At 45.7% G+C, this 23651-nt stretch overlaps 1 protein-coding gene across 4 annotated transcripts in view; it reads left to right on the forward strand.

Annotated features, from left to right (window-relative positions):
- LOC119165133 (sodium-coupled monocarboxylate transporter 2) overlaps positions 1–23651 on the forward strand; it is a 108056-nt gene that overhangs the window by 79169 nt on the left and 5236 nt on the right. For 2 of the 4 annotated variants that reach the window (XM_075884333.1, XM_075884335.1), the window contains 2 exons: positions 5205–5305; positions 22917–23051. In XM_075884333.1, the coding sequence (XP_075740448.1) occupies positions 5205–5305; positions 22917–23051 (236 nt within the window). The remainder of the gene's footprint in view (positions 1–5204; positions 5306–22916; positions 23052–23651) is intronic. The other 2 variants (XM_075884332.1, XM_075884334.1) reach the window with 1 other exon arrangement.

A 23651-nucleotide genomic window follows, 5' to 3' on the forward strand; every position in this document is an offset into this window, starting at 1 on the left:
CGTCTTGTGCGGAGAGATTGCGGCGGAATCCTAGCATGGTGTGCGGAAATACATCGCGGACTTCGAGAAAGTCAGTCACGCGTTTGAGGACTGCGTGCTCCAGAACTTTTCCTACACAAGACGTGAGCGAAATTGGCCTTAGATTATCAAGCGCAACCTGCTTGCCCGGTTTAGGAATCATGATAACTCGAGCTCTTTTCCACGCTTCAGGAAGGGAACCGCGTTGCCAGCACTCGTTGACATAAGTCACAAATCGGGAGATTGACTCGTCATCTAAGTTGCGGAGAGCCTTGTTCGAAACCCGGTCCAGGCCGGGCGCCGATCGGGTGTTTAGTTCAAAAAGGACTGCCCGAATTTCCGCTTCGCTAAATTCGGCGTCTAGTTGCTCATTAGCAACGCCGTCATAATCTGGGTGTTGGACGCTCTCTGCCGACTTAAAGTAACGGTCACGTATTGCACCGAGCAGGTCATCGCCTTTATGATCGTTCACAAGTCTCCGAGTTTTATGGCCTTGAGCGGCACGAGTATCTTCCGGATTCAATAGGTGCCGGAAAAGGCGCCAAGCACTCGCCCCTCGCATCTGTCGCTCGAGGCCGTTGCACAGGTCTTCCCATTGTGACCTACAGACTTGGAACGCATGTTCCTCAATTTCTCTGTCTAACCGTGCTATGCGTTTCCTCAACGCCCGGTTATGTCTTTGGCGTTTCCACCTCTTGAGTAGAGCTTGCTTTGCTTCCCACATGTGTAGGAGCCTGCTGTCGATTACTTCGAGCTTCGCTTCGGGCGGGATGTGGCACGTTACCGCGTCTACGCCCCGATTGAGCGTCGTGGTCCACTCGTCTATATCCGTGATCGGCTCGTCGCCCCACCCGCCTTCTGCTCTCTTTTTGCGGAACGCGTCCCACTGCACTAATTTGAGTTTACGGCCTGTGCTGTCAGAGTATGTTCTACGAACGCTCGGGCCCATGTCTACCGTAATCTCTATCAGAGAGTGGTCACTCCCTAAGTCCTCCTGCGTGTTTTGCCAAGACGCCGCTGTGACATTCGACACGAACGCGAGGTCCGGTAGCGTGTCTGCGCTCACGCTGTTACCCCGGCGCGTCGGATCAGCGGGGTTCGCGATCAGTTCAAGCCGTTGGTCTTGCGAGTCTTCCCAAAGGTGTTTGCCCTTGAGCGTTTCACGCGTGTATCCCCAGGCCCCATGGGGCGCATTAAAATCACCCGCAACTAGCAGAGGTGCGCCGTTGGCGGCCGTGCTTGCTCTCCGGAGCATCTCCCGAAATCGGTGCTGTAGCGTGGGTTTACTGTAGACGTTAAGTACAAACAGGCCTCGGCCGCGCTTAGGAATTAATTCTACAAAAACATGCGGTATCCTTACGCACTCAAGTTCGCGCTGCGCCACCGTGATGTTACGTCTAACTAGCACGGCGGCGACCGGCGCCGGACGCGGCGGGGGCGACGGCAGCGACCGCGGTCGCGCCGACGACGAGAGCGGATCGCCCCGCCCTCGGCGACCCGCGGCCGCCCCCGGCGTCCCACCACGCGCCGAGCGCTGTGTAGCACGTTTTTCTTTCCGCCTGTTGTCCGCCGCGGCCGCATTTATGGCTTTGTAACCAGCTAGTTTTGCCGGATAATTTGTTTCCTGCAAAAGGATAATGTCCGGTTTCGTCTCACGGCTTCGAATAAATTGCTCGAGATTTCCCCGCTTCCTCCTATATCCCCGGCAGTTCCACTGCCAGATCGTGTACTGTTGTTTGTGAGTGTTAGTGTGAGTGTGCGCGTGTCTAGCCATGGTGATGCTTGTGTTTAATTTAGCCCATCGCCGTCGAGGCGACTGGGGTGCGGCTGAATCTGCGGCTCGGCGTCTGGCAGCGCGTTCTGCTGCTGCTGACTCTGTTGCTGTCTAGTGTAGGGCTTACTCACCGTTCTAATCGGTCTGCCCGCAGATGGCGGAAGTCGCGCTTCAATGTTTTCTATGCGCGCCGTGTGCGCGGTGAGCATTTGTGTCATTTGTTCAGAGAGCAAGTTCATTTTTTTTTTTGCCGTGTAAAATGATGAGCCAGACACCGACATAAGATACCGGTTGCCTGAAGCATCGCTATCATAATGTCTACGAATCGATGCAGCGATAAGAACTTCTGGCTAGTGGAAGGCGGTAAATATCACAAATACGGGGACAAGATATTCTCAGACGTGTTCTTATACACGCACGTGCCCATCTAATGGTACCAGTAGAAATTCAAAGCAAATAAACGGAATCAGATATTGAAAAATTATTGCCAAGTTTTAGTGGAACGCACAGAAGAGTCGCAGCGAAAGCTGTAACAGCGTCCTTGCTAGAGCCTTTTTAAAACTCTATTGGGCTAACTACTAAAAGGACACTACCCGGCTACCCTCTAAGCCATAAAGCACCAATTTTTCTGTAGTAGAGTAGTAGAATAGAGTTGGCGCACACCCAAGCTGGAGGATTGGCCAATATGCGGACTCTTGTTATAGTATACTTTCTCAGTGAAAGCTGAAATTTTGTCTATTAAAAAATAAAGATGAAACATGAACTTACTGAAGAAATATCAAATTTTAGTGGAGTACGAGCAAAACTGTGGGGAATTGGATTTGAAAGATAAATTTGGGAACGTAGGAAATACAGCCAGGATTGATTTCAACACTTAAAGTTTTTCGAACCCTCGACGAACTCCTGCAATGCATCAGCAAACTTTCTGTCAATGTAGCCCAGAGACAAAGCCCCAAAAAACAGTACATTTCGCGCATCCAAATCTAAGCTAAAGAAGGAGAAAACAGTCCCTAAAATATTTTGGGTAAGGCTTAGTATATACTACAGAAAATAACGTGATGTTTGGTTGACCCATTTACTATGCAAAAAAAAAGACAATGAGGTAAATCCACTATGCCATCCCTTATCATTCTTATCCGGGAAGCGTGGTACCCTTTACGTACCTGTAAGGAATTCTGTGGAACTCTTTTTATGCTGTGTTCGTTTGGTGACAAAGAATTATGCTTGAAAAGTTTGTAATGATTTGGAACACTGCGTTATAATGGGTTGGCCCCTATACAACCCAATTGACTTTCCGAAAGTTACGAAGTATATTTAGATTAGTAGCAATTATCACTGACTCCTGTGTGAGTTTTCTCTCAGCATCTGGTGAACCACCTCTTCGAAAGTTTTTCAGAATACTGGTTCTCACACACCTTTAATGTCTCCACTTAGTTTGGGTACCAGGACGCAAGGGTTTGTTTTTAAACGAAAGCGCCAATTCTTTAGCTAAGGCGCTGCTTTTGGTGCCGATAATTTGGGTTTCTACACTGACAGCATACACTACAATTGCACCATTCCACACGCTAACATTCAAAAAAATGCTTTTGAGACCTTGTCTTGACAGCTTCTCCAGAATATAAGCACATATTCTTTCCTGGAACAGTGAGTTATCGCGGTCGAGAATGATGGAATTGGCTATAACCAAACTTCGCTGTCGGGTTATCACCCTCAACTTTTACCAGCATAGAGCTATTCAAGCGCGGTCTTCTCTGTGTCTATTGTGTAAGGAGGAGAAACAATTAGTCATTACTATGCTGTGCCTGGCGCACGCAGTAGAGGAGAAGATTCATAGCAACACCTCTTCGAACCTTGGGTCTGGAAATATCCGAATCAGTTGTTCTATCAAATGGCGCATAAACACTGGGCTACAGTGACAATTATGTTTACTACGACATTGAGAGATTTCTCAGTCAGACTAAAGGAATACTGAGCAAAATTCTTTATTCTTTTAAACATTTAAATATTTATACTCAGTAATTAAATTAGTTGTAAAACCTATTCCTACTTCACAAGGGTAGTAATATGAAAAAAACAGTTTAAAGAAAACAAAAAATTGGCAGATCTCACGTACAGTGGGAATGAATGATACGCGAAGCATAAATGAGAATCGCTGATATGTCACTTTAAAATCAGCACAATGTTACGAGGTCAAGGTAAATGATGCCGTACATGACTTCCACGTCATGACTATTATGTTTGGATGCATCGTTTACCTTTGTCATCTATTCACCTCACGTGGTACCAAATTTAGTATATGTGGAGCTAGCGAAACGGCCGCGAGTAGGCTATGAGCGTGTTATGTTGTCACGTTCTTACATGACACGCGTGTCAAGATTTTCCCTATTGCACCAGTCATATATTTCGCCAATCATTGATGTCAAGTAACACCAAATTTGATATATGTGGAGCTAGAAAAACGGCCGCGAGCGCATCCGGAAGGGTCCAATGTACTCCAATGTAGCGTTGATGCACGCGCAGCTGGGCACAGCGACGCCGCGTTAGCAAAACGTGAGCATTTATGCCTCACGCCAGGCATGACCAGCGTCCATTGGCGAGGCTAGACGAAAACCGTATATTTATACATATATATATATATATATATATATATATATATATATATATATATATATATATATATATATATATATATATATATATATATTACAGACAAACAGACAGGTATGCTCAAAGTCGCTGAAGTTCGCTAAGAAGTGCTTCGCATAAAAAAAGAAAGCATTATTATTCAAACGTTTGGTTCTCACGTTCTATTGATTGATTGTTCTGTGGGGTTTAACGTCCCAAAGCCACCATCTGATTATGAGAGACGCCGTAGTGGAGGGCTCCGGAAATTTCAACCACCTGGGATTCTTTAACGTGCACCCAAATCTGAGTACATGGGCCTACAACCTTTCCGCCTTCATCGAAAGTGCAGACGCCACAGCCCAGCCGGCATGGCATTCAATCCCGTGAACTGCGGGTCAGCAGCCGAGTACCTTAGCCACTAGACCACCGTGGCGGGGCTTGGTTCTCACATTCGAAACGCCGTTATGAACACCATGCGATGTATTCGCATTTCCCCACGATCCCCTTCGGGGAGATGGGGGAATTGTTTTGTGCATTCTTTTGTCTTGAGCAGCGCGTTGCACAGTGCGATTTGGCAATCTGGTTGCTGTTCGTCACCTGACATTGCGCTTTCTTGCCATCGCATTCATTGCCCCGTATTTGTGGTGATACTATGACTTTTTGATGAGCCCTTCTTCACTCATACAGGGAATAGTATAGAAAGTGCGTAACAGTCGACAGCCACTATAACAAGCGCTCTTTATATGAAATCTTGACATTAAAAATCTTTCTTTTTCCTTTTTCACAGGCGGAGCCAAGCGTCGTTCGTAATGATTTCTTCTTATTGGAACAATTTCATAATCACGACAGCGATGATATTTATAGGCTTGCTCCTAAGCCTCATTACAGGTAAGTAGACGCCTCACTCATTCATGCGCATTTTCGCGCGTTCATTCACGTGATTCCCACAAAAATGGTCGTATATAATGAGTAGGACCAGTTGCATATAGGTTTGTTGAACATGAGCTCACTTTTGGCTAATCAAATATAGTTACTGCATTCTTATACGCATTTTTTTGTTTCTGCGGGTGAAATTCAAGCCCACATCAACATGAAACGTGAATAGGCTAGCTCATTTTTATTCAGTCTATGTGAAATAGAACAGGATTTTAATAGTACAAGTTGGCCTTTTATACAATGGCCTTTCATACAGTATGTCGAAGTGAAAAACTCACAGCGCAATCCATACAAAATATCGTAGTAACGAAGGAATACGACAGTGAACTTGAGTATATATTTTGTACGTGATTCACCTTTCACCGCTACAGCAACTGATAAACACAATATCTTACAGACGCACCCGACACTCCATCGTGGTGACATTATCATAAAAGAATACGAAGATAAATAATACCATGACATGACACACCTGCTACAAAACAGCATATCTAATGCAAGCTAAACGGTAACCGACACAATGCTACTTTGCTGAAATGACTGCTCATTCAAGTCGTAATAGTCATTTTAGAGTGACCTTTAGCATTCTCATGTGGCTATTGTACAGTATCCGAAGAAGAAGCCGCACTGATCGGCTGTGTTCTAAGATGATCTCTGCTGGTAACAGCGTATCGGCCAACGGCCGAGGATCATCGACTACGTTTCATGATGAAGACTGAAGCTATAAAGTCGTCCAGCCACGTCTTCTAACCGGTAACGACGTTTTGAATTCCGTTTTCCTTCATGCCGACTTGAATTGTAGGCCATACCGTGCTCCAGACTTCCGTGACGTGCTGCTTAAAGTGGTGAGCACAGTGGACATCATAGGAGTTGGCCAGCATCAAATGAGCCATGTGTGGATGGTTACGTGTGCTAGCAACATGGCGAAACAAAAGCTGGTCACTTGTGGTGAGTTCCGTGTAAAAAGACTGAAGTGCATTGTGCTAGATCCGGAGACCAAGAATATTAGGCTGAAACTTCTTTGGCTTCCACCTCATCTTGAATCGCGACGTGTTGATGAGGCGTTCCAAGCTTACGGCATTGTGAAGTCCGTTGAGAGAGAGGCATGAAGGTGTGCTGGAATGGAACAACGAATGACAACAAATAGGACGTTGCCTTGGAGCTCAAAGACACCATCACTGTGAGCTCAATACCACACCTTATGTCAATCTATGGCCACCAATGCCTCGTACTTATTACCGGTAGGCCTCCACTGTGTCTTCGCTGCAAGCGACTGGGGCATGTACGTCGACAGTGCAAAACACCGAGGTGCTTGCAGTGCCAGCGATTTGGTCACTCGTCGGATGCTTTTGCCAACAAACTCAGTTCTGGCCAAGGCACATAATAGCAGCATCTGGATCATCTTATGGATGTCACTGAAGTAGTTGATGCGACCGGGGAAGCAGCGGGAGGAGCAGAAGGTGCCTTAAAGAAAGCTGAACACTTGTCCATTGATACCCTCGGCACGCAAAATAACATCGCTAATGACGCCAGTGAAAGCATAAACAAATGCAATGCTGCAGAAGAACACCACATAGAAGACCTTAATGACAAGCCTCCTGGCAATCAGGAACAAGAAGTAATAGATAGCGGTCAGACAAGGAAGCGTCAGGCACCGGTCACCGATGAAGCAACAACGAGTGCGCCAGATACGACCGAGCAAGTGTCTTCATGTGGTCCAGGTGTCACCTTCTTTGGGAACCGAGGGACGCGCCGCCTATGCCAGCGTCCTCAGGAAAGTGAGCCTAAATAGTGCAAAGCAGGTAAAGCCACAGGTTGCCCTGTGGGTAAAGGTGACTGTAACGGGGTTTATTTGCAGAGCAGAACGCAGAAAGCGAAGCAGTCAGCAGTGTCTGGCCAAGCACAGCAAGCACGAGCTTATTCTGATGGCGATGCCCCTGAGGCGCCTAGAGATGCCGCTGAAGCTCCTCTTCTTCACTACAATCGCCCTCCGCACAAAAAGACGCCATTCTGGCGTATTAGGGAGAAGAAACGACTAATGGGTCATAATATGGCTTGAGACGAGAGACGTGGACAGTGTCGCGGCCGCGGTAGCGTAGGTCTGTGGATGGGATGATGGGCTCCACGATATAGTTGACGAGTGACGTTTGCTCTACTACAACGCGGTATGGCCCGATGTATTTGGGAAGAAGTTTTGCGGAGCAGCCAGGTGCGGTAGCAGGTGCCCGAAGCCATACCAATGAACCAGGTGGAAAGTTTGGAGCCGAACGTTCCCCAGTCTGGCGGGATTGCTGCTGCCACTGGTCCTCGGTAGAAAAAGAGCGGGCAAGCTGGCGGCATTCTTCAGCATGTCGGGCAGCTTCGGACAGAGTTGTACTTTCGGACTCATAAGGTTTATATGGAAGAATAGTGTCTACTGTATTTGAATGTTCTCGTCCGTACAGAAGAAAGTATGGCGAAAACCCAGTAGTAGCTTGTACGGCAGTATTATACGCGTAGGTGACGAACGGGAGAACTTGGTCCCAATTTGAATGATGAGAGGCGACGTACATCGACAGCATATTGCCAAGAGTACGGTTGAAGCGCTCCGTCACGCCATTCGTTTGAGTGCGGTACGCTGTACTTGTGTGCTGCACGATTCGGCATTCGTTTAGTAATGCCTTCAAGGCGTCAGAAAGGAAGGCACGGCCTCTGTCACTTAAGAGCTCGCGAGGGGCACCATGACGCAGAATGAAACGTTGCAACAGAAAGGTTCCAACGTCGCGGGCTGTGGCAGTCGGCAGCGTGGCTGTTTCGGCATAGCGTGTCAGATGGTCTATCGCAACAATAATCCAGCGATTACCAGCTAGAGTTGATGGTAGTGGTCCGTAAATGTCAATGCCGACGTGATCAAAAGGTCGACTAGGACAAGGAAGAGGTTGTGATGGGTAGACTTGCCCGGGAGGTAACTTTTGTCGTTGGCACTGAGCACACGAGCGAATGAATTTTCGCACGCAGTTATGCATGCCACGCCAATAAAATCTGAGTCCAAGCCTAGCGTACGTTTTGAAGAGGCCTGCGTGGGCGCACTGTGGGTCCGCGTGAAAAGCTTCGCAGATAGCAGCTCGAAGATGGCGGGGTATAACAAGGAGACACTTGCCACCGTCAGAAAGGTAGTTGCGCCGATAAAGAAGGTCATCGCTTAGGCGAAAGTTGCTAGCTTGGCGGCGGCGAGCGCGAGACGGCTAAGGAGTGAGAGGATCAGAAAAAATGCTTATGAGGCCACTGATCCAGGGATCCTTTCGTTGTTCCACCGTCATGTTGCGCAAGGCGGATGACGCAAGTGCAGGCTCGAGGGAAGAGAGGCAGACACCTTCATCCAATATGGGCGAGCGAGAAAGGGCTCGGCGTCCGTGTGCTTACGACCAGATCTGTAAATAACGCGGATGTCGTATTCCTGAAGTTTGAGCGCCCAGCGAGCAAGTCGTCCGGAAAGGTCTTTAAGTGTGGATAGCCAACAAAGGGTGTGATTGTCAGTGACGACGTCGAATGCGTGACCATACAGGTAGGGGCAAAATTTTCTAAGGGCCCAAATAATAGCTAAACACTCTTTCTCGGTCACGGAGTAGTTAGCCTCGGCTTTCGTCAAAGTTCGGCTTGCGTAGGCGACGGCATATTCATCAAACCCTGCCTTTCCTTGCGCGAGCACAGCGCCAAGTCCAACACCGCTGGCATCAGTATGAACCTCCGTGGGAGCGGCAGGATCGTAGTGACGGAGGATGGGTGGTGAAGTCAGCAGGTGGCGCAATTTGGTGAATGCATCGTCACATGCTGGTGACTAGGTGGAAAGGTCCTTGTCGCCCCTAAGAAGGTCCGTAAGGGGCGCACATATAGAAGCAAAATTGCTAATGAAGCGTCGTAAGTATGACGACAAGCCTACAAAACTTCTAAGTTCCTTCAAGTTCTTTGGCTTCGGAAAATCGGCGACTGCTCGGAGCTTGGCGGGGTCGAGAAGTATGCCATCCCGCGATACGACGTGGCCAAGAATGGTGAGCTGCCGGGCACCAAAACGACAATTCTTGAGGTTCAGTTGAAGGCCGGCGTCGGTGAGACGTGTGAGGATGTGCTCGAGACGATATAAATTGGTGTAGAAATTGGTGGAAAAGACAACTACGTCATCGAGGTAGCATAAACATGTGTTCCACCTGAGGCCTCGTAAAATAGTGTCCATCATTCTTTCAAAAGTGGCTGGAGCGTTACAAAGGCCGAAAGGCATAACGGTGAATTCGTATAATCCATCAGGTGTGACAAATGCTGTTTTAGTTCGGTCAGATGCTTCCATAGGAACTTGCCAATATCCAGACCGTAAATCCAGCGAAGAGAAGTATTCTGCTCCCTGCAATCAGTAAATGGCGTCGTCTATTCGCGGTAACGTGTAAACGTCCTTACGGGTGATCTTGTTTAAACGTCGATAGTCCACACAGAACCGAATAGAGCCATCCTTCTTCTTAACAAGAACGACCGGTGACGCCCAGGGACTGTTAGAAGGCTGTACAATACCCCACTGGAGCATGTCAGCAACCTGGTCGTCAATAACACGGCGCTTCGACGCTGAGACTTGGTAGGGGCGCTGCCGTAGAGGCGTATGGCTTCCTGTGTCAATCTTGTGATATATGTTCGATGAGCGACTGAGGCCAGAAGCGTGGCTGTCAAAAAAAGTACGAAACTTTTGGCAGGAGGTTCACTAACTGGCTTCGTTCTGAAGAAGACGTTGCGACATCGATGGAGCGGTGGAAAGCGTCAAGAAGTGACTGGTCAACAACAGAGTCAGAAATGAGTGCGCTGAGGTCCGTAAAAAGTAAACTATATGGAGCGTCAAAAATGTGACGGGCGTCAATTGGATGCACGTGACCAAGACATTCACCATAGAATAAAGGTAAAGGCCCTTCTAGCGTATTGTACACGAGCGTCTTCGTGACGTCATGGTGGAGAGTAAAGAGAGAAACGGGCAGTGGAGAACATTTGCATGTAATGAACAGGGCAGAGGGCGTAAATACAACATCACCGTCAGAAATAGCGTCACACGACACAGTCACCAGCAGAGAAAAGTGCGGTGATACGGTGGTGTCGTCGGAAACAAACAGTTTATAACACGACAGGGAGGTTTCGACAGCGTCAACATTAGGAAGTTCAGATAGCTCAAGTTCAGCGCGACAGCAGTCAATGATGGCATTATTATTCGCAAGGAAGTCCCAGCCGAGTATCATGTCATGGGAACACGAGGGCAGCACTATGAATTCGACGATATACACAATCCCTTCGATGATGACTCGTGTGGTACAGGCTGCGAGAGCTGTTACACTTTGTGCGTTAACCGTTCTAAGAGAAAGGCCGGATAATGGTGTCAGAACTTTGCGGCGTTTGCGGCACAGGTTGATTGAAAGGATGGATAGAGCGACTCCGGTGTCGACAAGTGCCATGACGACGATACCATCGACTAACACTTCAATGACGTTAGCTTGACAGGGGCGAGGACTTCTGCATGGCGACGGGGACGCAGTTCGTGCCTCGGGAACTGCGGCTGTTAGTTTTCCTGGTCGGTGGGTCTGGAACGGCGACGCATAGGGGAAAGCGAACGTCGACGTGGAGATAGGGAGCGGCGGGTCGGGCCATGTGGACGATCAGAAGGAAAGGAAGAGGAAGGAGGGCTCGGAGGCGTAGAAGAAAACTGAGGGTCGAAATAGGGCATTCTTCGAATGTTCTGAGCAGCCTGGCGACGACGACAATAACGTGCCACGTGGCCAACACCGCCACAAGCAAAACATATGGGACTATTGTCGTAGGTCCACCATTGGTCGGAGTAGACTCCCACTTGCGGCTGGGGGGGGGGGGCAGAAAACTGCTGCCGAGGTGGTATCGGCATAGGCGGCGGTGAATTGGTCGGCGGCGAAAACGGCGGCGGCGAATACAAAGGCGCAGGCTTGAACGCAGGCTGTCGAGGTCGAGCAACGGCCTCGGCGTACGTGAGAGGTGCTGCGAATGCGGGCGGTTCACGGGCGGAAGGAAGAACTTGTGCGACCTGGTCTTGAAGGAAGTCGCGGAGTGTAGACGTCAATCTGCGTGGTTGATCGGGTACGCAGGACATCAAAAAGAGCTGGCGAGTGACCTCAGCGCGGATGAACTCTTGGATCTTGAAGAGAAGAGGGGCATGGTCTTCTCCTATGCCAAGGGTGGAAGGGCTGGACAAAGAGTCGTCGAGCACCGAGGGACGTCGGGTGGAAAGACGGTGCCTGCGCAACTCGTCAAAACTCTGGCATAACTCGGTCAGTCCTAGGAGAGTGCGAGGACTCTTAGAAAGCAACATTTGGAAACCGTCGTCCTCAATGCGCTTCATGATGTGCTTAATCTTAAGCTCTTTGGACATCGACTCGTTGACTTGTTTGCAAAGGTGCAGAACGTCCTCAATATAGCTTGTGAAATTCTCACCAAGCTGCTGGGACCGAGTATGTAAGCGTTGTTCGGCACGTCGTTTGCGTACCTCAGGCCGTCCGAAAGCTTGTGTGAGGCTCGTTATGAAGACCGACCATGTAGGGAGTTCCGCTTCGTGGTTTATAAACCACAGCTTGGCCACGTCCGACAGGTAGAAGGAGACGTAGGCCAACTTGGCAGTGTCATCCCATTTGTTGTGAGTACTCACTCGCTAGTACATTGAAATCCAGTCGTCAACGTCCTTGTCTTCTGTGCCTGAGAAAACAGGGCGATCTCGCAGACGTAGAAAACCGGCGCAGAGAACAGTAGGTGGTGCCAGTGGAGGAGTTGGAGCGGCGCTTGCGTCGGTAGGCATAATGAATGGTAAAATGCGATTCCGAAGCTCCAGGGTGATCGAAACCCAGCAGGCTCCACCACTTGTAACGGGGTTTATTTGCAGAGCAGAACGCAGAAAGCGAAGCAGTCAGCAGCGTCCGGCAAAGCGCAGCAAGCACGAGCTTATGCTGATGGCGATGCCCCTGAGGCGCCTAGAGATGCCGCTGAAGCTCCTCTTCTTCACTACTGTGACCTACAAAAGTTTAGTATAGCAAAATGGCTACCGCGCTAACGTTTCCCTTGTGTGTAGCGACACTCAACGTACGTGGCTTGAGGAATGTAAGGCGTCAGTGGCAGTTGCGCCACATGCTTGAGCAGTACAACATTGATGTACTTGCAGTGCAAAAGACTACGATTTCGGCTGCTCGTGACATCAATCTTGCACTGGAAATTTTCGGAGATTACAATTTATACATCAGCCCAGCACGTGGTGCATCCGCTGGATGCTTTTTATTAGTTATAAAGCACTTGAATCATACTTTGACGTCACTACATGCTGATGGAGAAGGACGCCTCATTTGTTGCGACTATCTTTTCATTCCCACAATTGAAGGTTTATCTGTGTTTATGGTTCCTCCAAAGTGAATGACAGGAATGCTTTTTTCCTCTTTTTAACTTCGCTGCTAAACACTGACAGAACTTTGATAATTTTTGGAGACTTTATTTGTGTTTGTGACGTGACTTATCAATCATATATAACAAATCGTTATGATGCAAGTGCAACCTTACTACAGAAATAATTGAATGACCACAATTTAAGAGATGTGGGAGCACACGCACCTTTCTCGGTGAGGTTCACGCACTTTCAAGGCATCTCTCATGCTCGGCTTGACCGTGTATATGTATCTCTAAGTTTATGGTCTCACATTCATGATTATGCTGTAAAGCCCATATTTTTTACAGACCATTGCTTGGTCACTGTTTCTTGGGGGTCCTGAAAATTTTCGTAAAACCCTTTTAAATTGGGACCTATGGAAGCTTAACGTGCAGTTGTTGCGCGAAGATTGTTTTGTTAAAATAGTTAAAGAATCAGTACAAGAAGTAAGGCAGTGTCGACAGCTGCCAATTTTCGCTCAATAGGAAAGGTTCAAAGAAAGAGTCAAGTATCAGGCAATTAGTATTTCATGTGAAATGGCGCAAAGAAATAGCTGAAAAACGCTATCTTCATAATTTACGCTATCTTCATGATGTACTTCATAGGCTCTATGCATTTGAAAGCCAACAGCCGGGATTTTACGTGAACGACATAAATGTGATTCGAGCACAGATACAAAAACATGATACAGATTTATACAGAGGAGCAAAGATTCGTTCCCGTGTTACTCAATTCACTGAAGAGGAAGCCACTGAAAATCCCTTAGGGATGAAAAGAGATATGCGCTTTCTAAACAGATACTGCAAATTCAGTCGCGGGGTTCCCTTTGCACCGAGACATGTGAAATAAGAGCCGCATTTGAAGAATATTACAAAAGTTTGTTCGCCGCGGCTGAGCTTCAGGAGAATTTTTGGAAAGAAGCTGACCACTTTATTGCCCTTGTACTTCAGTTACAAGATGATGATAGACTCACTGTAGATGGGCCCATAACCAGAGGGGAAAATAGATTTGCAATAACAACGTTGCAGAAAAACAAAACTCTTTGCCCAGATGGCCTTAGTGGCGAATTTTATATAGCTTTTCAGGAACTTCTGATACCTTTCTTTGAGCAACTTTTTAAAGAGGCTTATGACCATGGTGAACTTCCTCCTTCTTTCTATCAGAGCCATACAACATTAATCCCCAAAAGTGCTGATCCTGGCGCAATAAAGACAGTTGACAAATATAGGCCTAGATTGTAATGTAAAGTTGACTACAAAATATTTGCTAAATTATTGACAAATCGGCTACATACAGTGATTACTATATGTGTAGGTGACCACCAAACTTGTGGATATCGCGGTCGCTCTATACAGACAGACATTCAAAATGCCCGTTAAGTTCTTTAGTGTATTGATGGTAGCATGGCCCAAGTATCCCTCCTTCAAATAGACCTTGCAAAAGCATTCGATGAGGTACAGCATCCTTTTTTGTTCCGGCTCCTCAGACACCTGCAGTTGGGTGATGTACTGTACAATGGTATTTCACTCTGTTATAAGAAGTGCACAACTGGGCTAATTGTAAATCGCACACTTTCTAATATAATAGAGTTAAATTCATCTGTACGTCAGGAATGTCCTCTCTCGCCTTTGCTTTTTGCAATTTATCTGGAATCATTATGTTTAAGTGTGCTTCTAAAGTCTAGCATCAGAAGCTACCGATATGATGCTGAGGAAGGTACTGTTATAGTTTATGCAGATGAAATTGGCTTCTTTTGCTCTGATAAACCCAGCGTTCAAGAAGCAGTCAACACTATGTTACGTTTCTGTGAAGTCGCTGGCACAAGCATAAGTTTTGATAAAAGTAGCAGATTCTGGCTAGGCATGTGGGCCCAAACTCCTTCGGTCTTCGCAAATATGACGTACACGGAATGCGACTTCTATTGGAATGCGACTCCTATGAAATGCCTTGGTGTGCCTCTCGATAACTATCGTAACAGCGGCCCACACTGGACCGCTGAGATAACTACGATCTGCCGAAAGGTGGCAACATGGAAAGCACGGGAGCTTTCCATTTTTGCCAGAGCGAAAGCGTGCAATAAATTCCTTGCATCAAAGCTTATTTATATTCTGCAGGTGTTGCACTGCTCTCATGTACACATTCAAGCCTTTCATAGGATATTTGCCTGCTTTATTTGGAGCTCTTCCTGGGAACCCATGAGAAGAGACAATCTTTTTCTTCCTCTTGAAAAGGGTGGCCTCGGCCTCGTGCATTTCTTCGTGCGACATTTGGTGTTGCGATTTTTTTGCCTAAAGGATGTGTGTCACTCCTTTTATTTAGCGGTTTTTCGTAACCGTCTATGTTACCACCTTCCTTTTATTCCTGTCACAACAAGATTTGCCAAGGAATTGCCATTGTGGGGATTCCTTAAAAAATTGTTAATACTGTCAATTATTCGAAAGCGAGGTTTAACTTAGAGTATTTGTATACTATTAACAGAACAAATTTAACCACTGTAATTGTGAATAACCTTTTCCTACAACCTGTTTATCGAAAGCCATATTCGCTTTTGCCTGGTCACGGTGTATTATTTCGTGTTCGTAAAATGTGGATATCTCCTTTAGCTAAAACACTTTTCTTTAAACTGCGCACTTCTACGCTGCCAGTGAAAACGTGGCTGACTGAAAAATCAAGATACGTACCCTGGAGGGTGAATTGTAGACTCTGTAACCAACCTGAGACTATAGAGCATTGTTTTATTCATTGTCGTGACGCTTTTTATATTTGGGACATTCTAAAAACAACATAAAGAAAATAACTACCTATCACAGCTCATGAGAATAGGTTCCTTCCATTCAAAAAGAGTCTGACTGATAATACTTCTTATGACCTGCTCATGTTGTTGGGGCTTTATTCACTATGAAAAAGTCGCATGATTGATAGATACGCCAAGCCACCACGGTCGACGAGATCTGTCTTCCGAGAAGCAGCTGCGCAAGTGCGCAGTGTTGTTGATACTTTTGACCCCGTTCCGGAGTGGCTTCCCGTTCTTGACGCTTGTGTGTGTTTGCCTGACTTTGATGAAGTATGCTCTGTGTGCTTTACTGGTGATAATTTGATTCATTAAAGAAAAAAAAAACACAGTGGTTAGCGCAGTGGTTAGTGTGCTCACTTTGTGATCCAAAGAGAGCAGGTTCGATTCCACGTTGTCGCATCTTTTTTACGGGTGTTTTCTACATCGTTTTCTATAGAAATATTTTTATTATTCCTTTAGTGGCAGCTCGTCACGGTGGTTCTGACGCTGCTTCGCGCTCCAGAATTGCCGGTAGGAGCGCGCCATCCATCATCCGCCCCACCATACGCCACCATACACCAAGTGCCACCAACATTTCCACCACCATAATCCACCAAAATGGCTGAATACACCACTCCTATGGTGGACATTTTTTTAATAGGGTTATAGCTACATCATTTTTAATAATGACATGTTTACAGATATCAGATGGAACAAAAAAATTGGCAGCGCATCCACGGAGTGAATGATGGAGAGTGGGGCGAAGCATTCGTCCGTCCCTGCGTTCGTCCATGCATCCGCCCCTGCGTCCGTTCATGCGTCCATCCATGCATCTGCCTGTGTGTCCGTTCGTCCATGCATTCAACACTCCAAGTGCCACCATCTCGCATCTTTTCATCATATATTTGGATGGATGGATGGATGCTATGAGCGTCCCCTTTATAACGGGGTGGTGACAAGTATGCCACCAGGCTCGACAAAAAAAAAACCTTTTTTTCTTTTTTTATGTTGGCCTAATGCCTCTACTTCGATAAATTCTATCTTAATGGAAAAAAAGGTAAATTTTCAGCTTAAGTTCTCTGCCATTTACGGCACACTGTCCCTATTGTATTTTTCCAATATTTATTTTTGTCCTTTCTCTCTAATTTTCTGCCACCAATACTCTAACCGTCTCTTACTTATTTCAATCGCGGGTGTGTTCAGCTTTCCATTGTTGTCCCTAAAACCCAAGGCTTCCTGTAGGCTCGTGCCCAAACGTACACCTGGGTGGATATCTCCACATTCAATCAGAACATGCTCCGCCGTTTCCTTATCTTTCCCGCAGCATGTGCATTGTTCTTCTTCTTTACTGAATCTTGCTTTATAACTACGCGTTCTAAGGCAACCCGATCTCGCTTCAAACAGTAAAGCGCTTCCCCTTGAATTATCGTAAAATGCCTCCCTCCTTATTTCATTTTTGCCCTTTGGGTAGTTACTCAAAGCCGGTTTTTTCTCCATAGCTGCCATCCAGTAAATCCTCTCCGCCTCCCTGACTTTTCCCTTAACGCTCTTTGTTGACATATGGCTTACAATACCAGCCGTATATTTACTAGTGAGTCTTCTAGTTCTTTTTCTCCACTGTGTGTCCACGCTCTTCCTATACAAATAACGGAACACCTTCTCTGCCCATCTACTCTCCTTCATATTTCTTAGCCTTTCTTCGAACCTTATTTTGCTCTGCGCTTCCCTCGCCTCAAAACCTGCCCACCCCATATCGCCCTTTACAGCCTCGTTTGTCGTCTTCCCGTGAGCACCCAACGCGAGGCGTCCCACAGTCCTTTGATTTACATCCACTCCCGATTGCACCTCTGCCCTCATGCACACCACTGAGTTCCTATATTTTCCGTATAGAAGCGCCGCCATCCAGCGGACATTCCAAAGACTAAACGAGAGGTGACACACGCACACTTTCTTACGGCTTGCGCTTCGGGTCTACTTCCCACCTTTAACCATCTCGAGTTCATGGTATATACTAGTTCACTATATTCATGGCACTGCGGCCCAACGCTCGCTAAACCTTTATAAAACCAAGGAGGTTACGACCAGCTAGTATACCGTAGCAACCTTTTCCTGTCCTATAGTGCTCAATGTACATGCCAATGGCTGCCAATGGGAAATGAGAGACAGGAGAATTCGGCTTTTACTTTCTTACGGCTTGCGCTTCATATCTACTTCCCACATTTAACAACCTCGAGTTCATTCATGGTATATAATAGTTCATTGTATTCATGGCACTGCGGCTCAACGCTCGTTAAACCTTTCTAAAACTAAGAAGGTTACACCCAGCGAGTATAACGTAGCAACCCTTTCTTGGCAGATAGTGCGCAATGTACACGCCAATGGCTGCCAATGGGGATCGCAGCGTGCGCGTTAACTAAAATCCGAATGCTCCTCACTCTCATTCCCCAAGTAGCAGCCAGTGACATGTACAATGAGCACCATTTTTTATTGTTCAACAACGCAAAAAAGAAATTTCTAACCGGCACCAACTTGGAGGTCATAATGTTACACTTGTTACGTACTGCCACGTCTACGAGGGACAAACGGGTGCCGCTGTAAGGAGCTTCTCCCCTAAAAATATGCTCTATGAGAGCAAAAGTTGCACGCATTGAACATTAAAATCGGGATACTTGGCGACAACAGCATTAGCTATGCTAGAAGTAGCATAATTCAAGCCAAGTGCTGGAACCATAAACAAACGTATCGAGAAAAGGTATGCTTTTATTTAACATCAACCTATTCCGATGAAACGTTTGGCGCGTCAGTAGCACTTAAGCAGCATTGCTTCTCAAATAGATCGTCATCTAGACATCGTCGGTTCAGCATCAACAAAAAACTCGCGAATGAAAGAAGAAAGCTCTTTCGCTGCGGAGGAGCACAGATTTGTGTTATAGCGGATACAATTCACATCCGTGCGGTGAGCGTAGTACGCGTAGTGCGTCAGCAAACAATGACTAAAATGCGCAGTGGGTGGCGCCGGAGTGGCAACGCCACCTTAACGTGAGTACGGTACCCATTAGTGTGTCAATATTGTAACGAGTGCGTCACTTATTTACCTAAAAAAATAATGTACTACCGCTAACACCATTACTTCTAACGCGTTACAGCCAATACTGGATGAACACAGCGGTTAGCAAGGGTCTCTGGCTAAAGAAAGGAGGCAAGGCTTCTGAATTCCATGCTGCCGGTGTAATGGTGGCGCTTACTTCAACGAACTTCTAAATATAGACTAACGGGTCATGCTAGCTTGTTTCCAGTTTTGCTAAAGTGGCCTAGCACGAAGCAGGACCTGAACACATAAACAATGACGAGTGCTTACTTCCAGTAAAATATTGATTGTTTTCTAGAGACATAGAAAGAGTAGAAAAAAAGAACGAACAAAGCAAGGAATGCGAAATAAAACGAAGATCTCCTTTTGATTGCCGTGTGGCAAGCCAGGCGTTTTCTAGAAATGATTTGGAGAAGGAAATATCGTCGATGGCCCAGAGCACCACACAGTGAATTATTGTGCTGGTTTGTGGCTTCTGCAATAAGCTCCAAGTTTTCGAATGAATACCGCAAAAAGAAGGAAAAAAACGAGAAATAAAGCACTGCACATTCAATTGCCATGAGGGAACACATTTAAAAACGACGCTACTGGCTGGCGACCGTTGCGCAGTGTACAATGCTCCTCACAATGAAAATATCACATTTGGAACTCAAAATGGCAATATAACATTGTTGGCAAGCTCAAGCAGGTGATCATTCAAACTCATTCCAGTTCTGCCTGAAGGTGCGCAATAGGATGTCGGTAGCAAAGTGCCTGCTTTGCTTTCAAGAAGAAGGGAGTCTGTTTAGCCCTCAGCAGAAATGTGCTCACCGCGGACTACCAAGGTCATGCAGAAAAAAAGTATTATTGTAGACACGTCTCAGCTCATTTCAGAAGAAAAGTTGGGATATACCCGTGTCCTGGAGAGTATCGTGATGTGGGTGAAACATCGTACAAGTATTTCACTACTGAGATACCAATGCATTTTTGAAAAGTATCTCGATACAGCAATACAGATGCTCAGTAGTATCTACATCAATCCTAAATGAGTTACTGAGTGCATGATTACATGTAAGGAACAGAGTTGGGAAAAAGGGAAAATATTTCCTGGCAGGGTGCCACCACTCATCCCAGTCAATAGTCACACAAGGGACAGTTATGTACATACGTTAAAATATTTTAGAACAAACAAGTAGTGACAGTTTCACACTTTTCATAGGAGGTCATAAGACATGGTTTTCAAAACACTGTTACTTCGAAACCAGTCGTTAAGACCTAACTTGTAGTGTAATATTTTTTCAGACAATAAATCTAGGAATGTGTAGAAATACCGAGACTTCTTGAACAACAACATGAGAATACAGCTATATAAATTAAAATGCAGCAGCTGTTTATACACATCAATTTTCACAAAAAGGTGCAAACAAAACGAAAACCTCTGTGATTTCATAGAGAGACGAAAGTTAATTTGGCAGCATTACTAGATATGTGTGCATTTTCTTTTTAAACTGAGCAGCTGTATGTATTATGTCTTTGAGAATATGTATTGTGAAATAGGACAGTATTTAATTTCAATTTATCTTATATGGTCATCGATAATTTTTTATTAGGATATTTTAAAACGTTTTTATGGGGTGTTGGTGAAAGAGTGGGGCAGAATGCGTTCTAGAATGAACCCTTTCAATTATATGTACCATTCTTTTCTGTAGTCTATGAATGCGCTCTTTGTTTGTCTTAGTAGTATTACTCCATATTAATAAACAATGATGGATACGTGAATATATAAAGAATAATGCGGTTGCTGTGTTACTCAAGTAGGTAAAAATCATTAGATTTTTCCGATTACCACAATCGAGCGTGAAAGAATAATTCGAATTTCATTAAAGACTAGTGCGAAATACTATCGCAATACTCTTGTTTTGCGACACTGCCCAGATCTCCTATACACCATTACCTGCTTCAATGAAGCTCACGGTGCAGAAAATCCGGTGACGAATCGAGACTTGGGGTAAACACCGATAACGCATACTTCCTCGACCTAACTGGAAGGAGAGAGAGAGAACTGGACCTACCAGAAAGAGAAGCCTTTGTCAGACAATTTGAAACTTAATTCTGCACAATTCCTTTGGGTCCCGACAGCCAAATGAATTCCAGATTTTGCAGGTAATGAGGAACAACTAATCCCAATAATCTTGGAGTTTGCGAGCCTATTGGAGCAGTTAGTGCTGAACACAATGACAATAAATTGGCTATTATGGCCACAGAAGTTATTCATAAAGTAAGCTTTCGCAGGGCGAAATTGACAGCTATTAACTTGATCAAAATTATTTGTGTATTATCTGGAAGCATAACAGAAAACCACAAGTCCAGTTGTGTTGGAGAAAAATTCCCACCTCAGCCTATTATTCACAGCGCGAGGCATCAGTTGATAATCATAACCATCAAAGCAATCTCATTTATGTGATCCTGAAAAAGGCCATTCAGCAGACTACTAGGTAGTAACTTCACATCGTTAGGAAATATGTCGTCATGTTCGACCAATTTCAAATATGGTAGTGCGGTTTGGAACCCATATAAGAAATGTGACATCAACAAACTATAAGCAGTTCAAAAATGAGCTGTGCGCTTCGTGTGCATGAGACATAATAGAGATTTTTCTCCAACCAATTTCCTTCCACAGCTAGGCCTCAATACACTTGCGAAAGGTCGCCATATCAAATGCCCAAAGTTTCTGCACATTTTAATGAAATTCTTTTCGCTTCAGCACTCTGGAATCATATCGAAAATTTTCCAAATGTTTGTCTACTAGGAGTCACAATGCCCTTAACATTAGAACTTTTCTCACCAACACCGACATGCTCAAATAAAGTTTTTTCCCTTCAACTATAGAAGCCTGCAATTCGCTTCCTGAAAGCGTTCGTTCTCTACTCCTTCAAAAATTTTTTACGCCTGTTTAGGAAAGCTGATTTGTTTTTCCTATTTTTCTTTCCCACTCCTGCTATAGCCCTATTAAGCCTTCAGTATGTGAAAATAAATAAACATTATATGGCCAGTTCACTCAACCTGTCACCCATAATCACAATATTGTTAAGCTTTACCTGCAATGCATCCAATAGCTGCTGCCTAAAGATTGCCAGGGGGTTATGAAAGTGAGGCCATGTTACATTAAAAAATGGAGCTGGATCACTGATAAATATATATTCTTCTCGTGTTACTAGCAATTCATATACTCTTAAGAATGCCTCAACTGTTAATATTTCAATCTAACATGCAAAGTAGGGATTACAGATTCCTTGTATAGAACCAAGTTTTCTCGAAATTTCGTTAGCTGCAGGCACCAGTCGCTCAAGTGGAATTAACGTACTTAACTTCCGAGCTGGCCAGAAAAGAAGGCTGACTCAAACTCCATTGTAGGCTGTGTGGTCTGTAACGCGCGTGTACTTCGTCACCATCAGTGTCATAATCAGCGTAATCAGTAGCTGGCTAATGCGATTAGCGGACAAGCCTGGTCCACCTATAAGAAACTTCGTCCCTGCAAGTGCACGTCTATTAAGGTTGGTGCACACCGGCGACTAGCCGCGGTCGCGCGACCATTTGCGACTGGCGACCAAACTGCGAGCGACGTTCACACCGGCAAGGATTCATGTGAGCGACCGGAAGTCGCAAACCCGGAGAGTCACGTACAGATCTCGTTATCAACGAGAACTTGGGCGACCGGCGACGATCAGCTGATCAGATACGGAGCCCGCTGTGTGCGACGCGCCTGTTTCCGACGGCTGTGTTTGCGTAGCGTTCTCCCGGCAGCATCATGGACTTCGAGTCTAGTGATGAAGAAGAGGTTGTGGCGTTTTAATCGCGTCGATGAGGAGCTCGGCCGAGTACTCAGAGCTGGCCGTAGTGGCATTCGCCTGATGCGAGGAAAAATCCATGGAGGAACGTACACGTGTCGTTCGTACCTCGCGGCAGTAGGCAAGCGCAATGAGAAAAAAAAATAACGTACGGGGAGGCCGGATGTAAACAAAGGCTGACGTCACTTCTGGTCTTCGCTGATTGGTTCAACTGTTTTGCGACTGCAGTCGCGCGACCAAAAAATCGGTCAGGAAGCGACTGGCCCAAACAGTCGCTTTGCGACCGCTTGCGACCGTTCGCGACTGGTTGCGACCAGTCGCAAATGGTCGCGCGACCGCGACTAGTCGCCGGTGTGCACCAGCCTTTAGTTTGTTCACTTTCACGCCCTAGGAATAGGAAAACTTATACAAACGCACCTTGCGTTGGTTCGTTGCAGATGGCCAGAAGCACTACAAGAAGAACTTGCATCTCACAAGCGCTTGGTTCTTGAAAATATGGGTGAACCATGGAATCATTTCACAAAGCGATGTAGTAAGTTTACTGCTACGTCATAAACCTTCAAATTATGCTTGTACGTAAACACTCTTTGCAATGATTGAGCAGATTGTTAACTGTCCACTGTGTAAACAGAAATTAGTTTTGCATCTTATTGAGCACGTCATCTAAACCACTGGTAGTGTAATATAAGAAGGTTTACCTTGATGATATCCAAAAAAGAGGCTCAAAAATGGGTCATTTTTAGCAATTCGCAGGCTGCTCTAGCACCGCTCCAAATTGAAAAAACTCTTTCAGAACGCTTTGCTATTATACTAAACCTTAAAAAAACACGCAAAAGCATAAAAATTGAACCACATTATTGAGTTTCAATAAATTTCAGGTCCCTGCATGTTCAGGAAACACTGCAGCGGATGCCGCAGCAAATATGGCCCACAGTAACGAAGATTTGTTCTGCCAATTTCGCACCCTGAAATACGTCTGCTTCTGAGACAGATAACCTGTAGCGTCACCAAACACAAATGGTTGGATGAAAGATCTAACCGTCCAGATTTATATTAATAGACCCTTGCATAAAACTAAGCATCAATTCAGAGTTAAGAGAAAGTAGAAGATTTGAAACATTGGTCCGCCACCTACGGCTTGGTACAGCATTTAAGCAGCACTCCCTCCAAAT

The sequence above is a fragment of the Rhipicephalus microplus genome, unplaced genomic scaffold, assembly GCF_043290135.1.
Source record: "Rhipicephalus microplus isolate Deutch F79 unplaced genomic scaffold, USDA_Rmic scaffold_28, whole genome shotgun sequence".
Taxonomy (NCBI): domain Eukaryota; kingdom Metazoa; phylum Arthropoda; class Arachnida; order Ixodida; family Ixodidae; genus Rhipicephalus; species Rhipicephalus microplus.